Raw genomic sequence first — 8,406 nt, forward strand, 5'->3', positions numbered from 1 at the left:
CAGCCCCACGGGGTTTTCCCTTCCCCTCCTCCCCAGTTGTACAATTCCAGCTCTTCACGTGAATTCAACTTTTTTCTCCAAGAAAGAAACCTTCAGGAAAACCGCTTTGTTTAAAAAAAAAACAAAAAAACAACCCCACTGCCACGTTTTCTGTGTGAAGGAAAGGTGAAGGGAGAAAAAAAAAAATAATAAAAAAAAAACTGTTAAAAAACCCCCAGTTTATACACAGAGAAGCGCCAGACTTGGAGCAGAAAAAACCAGCATGGATTTATTTTAAGGTAAGTACAACAATTAGGACCACATAAGACAAACGAACTTCGAAGCAGGTTAAAGCAAATAGTCCTTAGGAATGGTAAAGGTGAAATCTATTATACAAAACATCACACGTCGTAAATAATAATAAAAAAGTATCAGATACTTTGTCTATTTTTTTTTTTTCCTTTAAAAAAAAAAAATCCACCAGCAAAAAATAAATTATTTCCTCGTCTTGCGAAAAGAACAGCTCTAAAACGAAAGAAAAATCTATTGCATAATTGTACACAGAAGAAGAAGAAGAAGAAGAAATCACTTGTCATTAATTTGGAAGTTAGGAACTGTTGGGCGAGACAAAAATAATCCAGTGAACTCAACTTTAAATATTATATTAATGGCTCTGAAAATCAGCCTGATTAGAAATCCACATATTTTTTACAGCACAACAGAGAACTCAAAAAATACCCAGGACATATATTTATATATATATTTATAAACTTTTTTTTTCCTTTTAAAACGTATAAATGGTCGTTGTGATATTGGTCCATAACTTATTTTTCTGAGACCTCCTATACTTTAGCATATAAAATTTGCCACTTTTAGATAGACATATATATATATATAATTTTTTTAACTTTTTTCTTTTCTTTCTTTTTTTTTTTTTTTTTTAATTTTATTTCCTTTTCTTTTTCAAATGAGAGATCCCCCTTTTATCAAGTAAAATATACTTGTCCGGGATTTAAGGAGGCCCAAAAACGAGGCTTTTGGGATCTTCAAAACTCTGTGGCCACAAAGTCCACACGGGGAAGATGTCAGATTTCTTTTTATTGGTGTGGGTTTATTTCTCCCGATTTTTTTTTTTTTTAATAATTATTATTAATAATAATTTTTTTTTTCTTTTTAATGGGCTTAAGCGGGGGGCTGGCAGCTACTCAGTACTTAGTGCAGTCGTAGGAGTAGGGGGCGGCGTGGCGATATAGGGAGGGCGCGGATCTGTAGGGGATCTGACAGGCGGAGTTGCTGCTCACCTGGTGCTCGCTCAGCGCCGCGCTCTCCATCCCCAGCCGGTGCGACGTGAACATTTCCCGCACGTTGGGAAAAGTCTGCTGCTGAGAGCCGAAAGTGTGGCCGGGCAGGTGGCTCAGCTCAGCGCCGTGGTTGAGGTACCAAGAAGCCGCGGGCTGTCCCCCCGCCGCCCCTCCGCCGTGGGGATGCCCGGTACCCAGCGCTCCGTCCTGCCCCGCGGGGAGGCTCAGCGTGCCCAGCGGCGACGGGGCGCCCGTGGGATGCTCTGCCAGCCCTTCCTCCAGCGGAGCGCACATGTGCGCCGGCCTGTCGCCGCTGTAGAGGCTCATGGCCCGCATGCTGCAGTGGTAGCTCCCACTAGTGTCCAGCGCCTGGCTGCACGCCGCGCTGTAGCCCGACGGCTGCCCCGCGGGGTAGCCCAGAGCCAGCCCGCCGCCCGTCCTGCCCGAGGCGGCACTCACCGGGCTCAGGTCCCCCGCGGGGGAAGTCCGCAGGGTCATGATGCTCTCCACGCTGAAGCCCGGCAGCCCGTTGCCCGCCGGGTGATGCTCGGGCAGCGCCGCGTCCGGAGAGGCGGCGGCGGGGGGCGAGGCGGCGCTGCGGGGGCTGTCCCGCACGGCCCCGCCGCTGGCCGGGCTCAGCGTCTCCACCTTGGTGATCACGGGCAGCTCGGGAGACGCCGTCTCGCTCTTGATCACCACCTTCTTCTCGGAGGCCGGCGCCGAGGCGGAGGAAGAGGAAGAGGAGGAGGAGGCTTCCTTGGGGAGGTCGGCGCCGGGCAGCCCGGGGGGCTTGGGCTGCTCCTTCAGCAGCCGCTCCCGGGCCTCCTCCTTCTCCTTGGAGACATCCTTCTTCTTGAAGCGTCTCCGGCGGCGCAGGAAGCTGCCGTTCTCGAACATGTTGTACGAGTCGGGGTCCAGGGTCCAGTAGCTGCCCTTGCCCGGCTTCTTGTCGTCGCGGGGCACTTTGACGAAGCACTCGTTGAGCGAGAGGTTGTGGCGGATGCTGTTCTGCCAGCCCTGCTTGTTCTCTCGGTAGAAAGGGAAGCGGTCCATGATGAACTGGTAAATCCCATTGAGCGTGATCTTCTTGTCGGGGGCGTTCTGGATGGCCATGGTGATGAGGGCGATGTAGCTGTAAGGTGGCTTCACCAGGTCCTTGGGGGCGGTGGCTTGGTGCGGGTGGTAGGGGCCGTAGGAGCGCCCCATGCCCGCCGCGTACTGCTCGGCGTGGCCCGAATAGACGCTCATGGGGTTGCCCATGCCGCCGTACGTCCCGGCAGCCCGGTAGTAGTTCTGCTCGCTTAAATACGGCACCACTCCCAAAGCGTTGGGGTCCGAGACGGAGTAGCGAGCCTGCATCATTGGAGAGGGGCTTGCCGCGGCCGGGGAGGCGAGGAGGAAGAGGAGGACGGTGGAAGGGCCTCACCCCCGTCCGGGACCCCTCCGCGGAGAAGGGAGAGAGGGGAGAGAGCGGGAGAGAGAGAGAGAGAGAGTCTCGGAGCCGAGCTAAATCCCAGCGTGTCCTCTAGCAGCGGCACCGCAGCGGCATCCTCCGGGTCGCCGGGGGCAGGGTGGTCTCTGGCGGCCTCTCCCTCCCTCTGTATGACTGTGATTCTGCTACACACGCCTACGGCCCGCGGCGGGCACTGCTGCGGGGAGCTGGGCCGGGGGGAGCCTGTTCTCGCAGGAAAAGGGAATTTCTTTTTAAAAAAAAAAAAAAAAAAAAAAAAAGCAAAAACAAAACAAAAAACGAAGAATAAAAAAAATAGATTTAAAAAAAAAAATAAAATAAAAAGAAGGAAAAGAAGCCTTGCTGAAAACCCAGTCCTTGTCACAAGAACGGCCCGAAGCGTTCCGGAGCCCCCGGAGGGGTGCGGGAGCGGCCGAGCTCCCTCCCGGCCGCGCTGCGCAGCTTCAAAACTCTCCCCGCGCCGCCGCCGCGCTTTTACTCCCCGCCGGCCCCGCCCCCCGCCGCGGCCGCCAGCCAATGGGAGCGCGCGGCGCCGCGGCCGCAGCCAATGGGAGCGCGCGGCGCCGCGGCCGCGGCCAATGGGAGCGCGGGACGCGGCGGCGCTGGCGAGCGGCCCCCGCGCGCTCCCGGGCCGGGCCGAGCCCCGCTCCGGGCACCCCCGGCCCCCTCGGCAGCGCGCCCTGCCTTTCGGCCCCAAAAAACAGCCCCGAGCCACCGGGGAGACCTGCCCGCTGCCCGCCCCGAGCTAGCAGAGCACGCTGGAAGCGCTGCTCGCAGGCAGGTTGATGCCCGGCACGGCGGGAGGGGTCGCGCCGCGGTGCCGCTATCACGGTGTCGCTGTGCCCCGCAGGTCCCGCGTTCGCATTTTTAAATTTATTTTAAATATATTTAAGTGAGATGCCACGGAGAGGCCGCTGGGTGCCCGCCCGGTGCCGGTGACACCGAGCCTCGGCCCCGCTGGCGCCGTCGCTGCGGGTTCGGAGGTTCCTCTGTGGCTTTGGGGGACTTTGGGGATATTTTATTATTATAGGAAAACAGCAAAACCGACAAAAAACAGCGCGTTTAAATGTCTATTTATTTCTTTTCATTCCGGGCACTGAGGTGGATTTTCTCGTGCCTGTGAAATCCGCCCCTCTGCCTTCTCCCTAATGAGTTCATTAGAGGCAATCAGAGTGGGACAATTAGGGACGCACGGTGACAAAGTGTAAACTCAAGTGTTGGGGGAAACTGCTGCGAATTGTTCTGTTCCATCCGAGAGAAGCGTGGATCTGTCGGGCGAAAGAACCGAGATGGGAAAACAGCCATTTCCCCTTTCCGCAGGAAAAAAAAAAAAAAATACTAAATCAGAATATATCTATAATCAAAAATAGCGCTGCAAAATCGATTCGAGGCCGGAAAGAGCGAGATAAGGACGAAATGAATTTGCTGTCACTTCTGCTGGGTTTTTTTTTTCCACCGCCTCTCCCGATCCTGGCTGCTGCCGCTCTGATTCCTGAGCGGTGATTTTGGGGTTTCTTACACTGTAATTTTGCCTTGCCCTCCTCGCAATTTGTGTGGTTTCGTAAGGCTTTAAACAAAGATATATATATATTTTTTTTTCCCCCAAAAAGCCGGGCTGGCTGCTGGCACCGAGGGTCCCTTTCCCTCTCGCAGCCGGGGCTGTGAGACCTCAGCCGGCTCCGGCCGTGGGAACCCGGCTGGGCTTGTTAATTACCGGAGATTTTCTTAATAAGAAAGGAAACGATTTTATTCGATAACTGAGGGGAGGAAAAAAAAAAAAATTCAATTATGAGACAGCTCCTCTACAAGAAGGGATGGTTTAAAATGATCTGCGATGGAAAAATTGATTGGGAAGTTTCTCCGGGAGGTTCAAAATTGTTATTTAATTTTGACGGAAATAATTTTGAATGTTCGGGGAGGGTTTCGTCCACCGAGAAAATATTTTGTTTGGGAAAACAAATAGTGAATTCAGCGAGATAAGCTGGTACTTTTCATGTAAATGTATGACCATAAGAGAAAACTTTTATTTTTTTTTTTTTTCTGGAATAATTTGAGAACGACTTCACACTTTTATGTACGGTTTTCAAATAAATCACGTTTCTCGTAACAATTTGGGCTGTGTCTTTGCGTTCTGAAGCACATGGGATTTCTTTAACGATATAAGTTTATAAAATGCAGGAATTTCTAAAAGCAGAGCTTGAGCGATGCCGCCCCTGCGGTGTCCCAGAGCTGTCCCTTCCTAGAAATATCCTCGATGGAATCTTACCTCTCCCCGGCTGAAAACTTTACCGAGCTGAATTTCTACAGAACCCCCAGAAGCAGCAAAAAGTTCTTTGCTTGCTGCAGCTGGACACCGAGCAGAGACTGAACCAGAGTCGAATGGCTCAAAGGAAAATAATAATAATAATAATAATAATAATAATAATAATAATAATAATAATAATAATAATAATAATAATAAAAAATAATCAGCATTATGAAAATACGGGGGGGAGCTCAGGGTGAGGAGCTCCTCCAGGAGGAGAGCGGGAGGCGCTTGGAAATGCGGGATTTCCCCCGGGGGCTCCCTTCTCCCGGTTCTCCGGGGGAGCCGCCGCAGCCTTTACCGGCAGCGCTCGGGGAGCCCCGGGGGCCGCTCCCGGGACCGCTCCCGGTGTCATTCCCGGGTTGTTCCCGGTGTCATTCCCGTGGCCGCTCCGTGTGTCGTTCCCGGTGTCATTCCCGGGCTGTTCCCGGTGTCATTCCCGATGTCATTCCCGGTGTCATTCCCGGGCTGTTCCCGGTACCGTTCCCGGTGCCATTCCCGGGCTGTTCCCGGTGTCATTCCCGGGCTGTTCCCGGTGTCATTCCCAGGCCGTTCCCGGTGTCATTCCCGATGTCATTCCCGGGCTGTTCCCGGTACCGTTCCCGGTGCCATTCCCGGGCTGTTCCCGGTGTCCCTCCCGGGCTGTTCCCGGTGTCCCTCCCGGGCCATTCCCGGTGTCATTCCCGGGCCGTGTCCGGTGTCATTCCCGGTGTCATTCCCGGGCCGTGTCCGGTGTCATTCCCGGTGTCATTCCCGGGCCGTTCCCGGTGTCATTCCCGGTGTCCCTCCCGGGCTGTTCCCGGGCCGTTCCCGGTGTCATTCCCGGGCCGTTCCCGGTGTCATTCCCGGTGTCATTCCCGGGCTGTTCCCGGTGTCATTCCCGGTGTCATTCCCGGGCCGTTCCCGGTGTCATTCCCGGGCCGTTCCCGGTGTCATTCCCGGGCCGTTCCCGGTGTCATTCCCGGTGTCATTCCCGGGCCGTTCCCGGTGTCGCTCCCGGTGCCGCTCCGGTCTCACCTGCCCGAGGGGGCTCCGCGCGGCGTGTGTCGCCCCCCAGGGGACACCGCGGGGACTGCAGCGCTCCCCGGCACCGCCCGGGACAGGACACGGGACAGTGGGACAGAGATGGGGACAGGACACAGGACAAGGACAGAAGGACAGAGATGGGGACAATGAGAAACTGAGCAGGAAAAGAGGGAAGAGGGAGAAGTGTGGGAGAGAGGATGGAGGTGGGAAGAACAGAGAGAGAGGATGAGTGGAGAAAATAAGTGGGAAAGGGAGAGGAAAAGTAGGGAAGAAATGGAGAGAAGGGAAGAGAGAAAGGAAAAAAATGAAGGAAAGAAAGAGTGAAGGTGAAAAGGAAGGAGGGAGGGAGGGAGGGAGGGAGGGAGGGAGGGAAGGAAGGAAGGAAGGAAGGAAGGAAGGAAGGAAGGAAGGAAGGAAGGAAGGAAGGAAGGAAGGAAGGAAGGAAGGAAGGAAGGAAGGAAGGAAGGAAGGAAGGAAGGAAGGAAGGAAGGAAGGAAGGAAGGAAGGAAGGAAGGAAGGAAGGAAGGAAGGAAGGAAGGAAGGAAGGAAGGAAGGAAGGAAGGAAGGAAGGAAGGAAGGAAGGAAGGAAGGAAGGAAGGAAGGAAGGAAGGAAGGAAGGAAGGAAGGAAGGAAGGAAGGAAGGAAGGAAGGAAGGAAGGAAGGAAGGAAGGAAGGAAGGAAGGAAGGAAGGAAGGAAGGAAGGAAGGAAGGAAGGAAGGAAGGAAGGAAGGAAGGAAGGAAGGAAGGAAGGAAGGAAGGAAGGAAGGAAGGAAGGAAGGAAGGAAGGAAGGAAGGAAGGAAGGAAGGAAGGAAGGAAGGAAGGAAGGAAGCTCTGTCCCAGTCCAGGCAAGACCCATTGATGCACATGAATTTCTGCCAGCTTTGCACCAGTTCTGGACAGGGCAGGAACCTCTGGCTGGTCCATCCCAATTTTCCAGACATTGCTGGGCTCATACAGGCCAGCCCAGGCCAGCCCCACCTGCCCTAAGGTGCCTCCTTCACCAGGTTATTTCATAAACACAAAAATTCACTCATACACTCTTTATTCACACGTGGAAATCCACACTGCTTTCATTAATAAAAACGTCATTAAAAAATGCATCCCTTTAAAATGTGCAGCCTTTTCAGAATTTTCACTACTGACCCCCAGGCAGAGCATTATGGCTGGTTTAAAGCTCCTTTTTGGGTGCATTTGGGATGATTTTCGTGGCTGTCCTGGTGTGTTCAGTTCCAAGGGATGATTCCTGCAGCACAAGGAGTTTCTTTCTGCATTTTTCCCAGGGTTTGGGTTCATCTGATTCATCTGTCCCTCCCTTTTTCTAGGTGTTTCCACAAGTTGTGGGTGTTTCAAGGGAGAGCTGCCTTTTGTTTGTTTCAAAATCCCAGATCCTTTCTTAACCTCTTCCACGGAAATATTCAATTCAGCTTGGTTAAAATGGTTAAAAAAAGCAATTCAGGCACATCCAAAGGTTGATTTAATTTATAAAGATGTGATAGCCTTGTCTCAAAAGAGAAGAGGTTTTGGCAGCTGTGTGAGCTGCTCCAGGCTTCAAAGACCCTGCAAAAGGAATCTGGAGCAAATTTCAGCCCTGTGGAGACAAACCAGGGAATTGAACCAGCAGGAAAAAAATGCCACCTATCAGCAAACTCCTCATTTTTTTAAGGCAAACCCCCTGATTTGCAGAAAACAGCTCGGGCCCTCTTTTCTGGAAGCAAATCCTCGGAAGGAGCAGCTTAGCTGAGCGTGGAGGGAGATGTAGGTGGTCCAGAAGGATTGTTAATGGATTAATTAATTACCAGCACTGCTCTCCCTCCCTCGCTTTCCCTTCCCTGGGGTGGGAGCAAGTCCCAGCTGGGCTGGGGACGTTGGGTGACAGTGGCCAGGCAGTGCTGGCACTCCCAGCCCCAGGAATCGCTCCTCCAGGGACAGAGGAGTCACCAGCAGCTTTCCATGAGTGGGAAATGCAGGAATGAGCTCCCAACACCTCGGCCCAGCTCCTCACAGGTGGTTTGCTGTGCCTGGAAGGATTCCCACTGGCTCCAGCAGCGTTCCGAGCCAAGGAAAGGCTCTTCCCAAACCCCATCACAGCGCCAGAGCTCCAAAACCTTCCTTTGATTTTTTGTTTGGATGCTTACAAGTAAAAAGGTGAAGCAGTTTTTACCATGATATGCCGGGTATTAATCCAAATTTGGGAATTGCTCAGAGCTGGAGGGGGAATTCCTTCAGGCTCCTGAACTTGGCAGAGTCTTGGCCTTTGCAGAGGAAAAAAACCCTCAGAAAAGGAGTTTGCATCTGCAACCGCTCAGAGAGGAGCATCCGAATT

At 52.8% G+C, this 8,406-nt stretch overlaps 1 protein-coding gene across 1 annotated transcript; it reads right to left on the reverse strand.

Annotated features, from left to right (window-relative positions):
- Positions 1-241: 241 nt before the first annotated feature.
- On the reverse strand, positions 242-3,190 carry FOXC2 (forkhead box C2). The gene has a single exon (XM_023947352.2). The coding sequence runs from the start codon at positions 2,640-2,642 to the stop codon at positions 1,185-1,187; it is 1,458 nt and encodes a 485-aa protein (XP_023803120.2). The 5' UTR covers positions 2,643-3,190; the 3' UTR covers positions 242-1,184.
- Between the last annotated feature and the right edge of the window lie 5,216 nt (positions 3,191-8,406).

This window comes from Cyanistes caeruleus, chromosome 12 (assembly GCF_971803275.1).
Source record: "Cyanistes caeruleus chromosome 12, bCyaCae1.hap1.1, whole genome shotgun sequence".
In the NCBI taxonomy this organism is placed as follows: Eukaryota; Metazoa; Chordata; class Aves; order Passeriformes; family Paridae; genus Cyanistes; species Cyanistes caeruleus.

What these genes read in the sequence shown, in the direction of transcription:
- FOXC2 (XM_023947352.2), bottom strand. Translation starts at nt 2,642, where the DNA reads ATGATGCAGGCTCGCTACTCCGTCTCGGACCCCAACGCTTTGGGAGTG.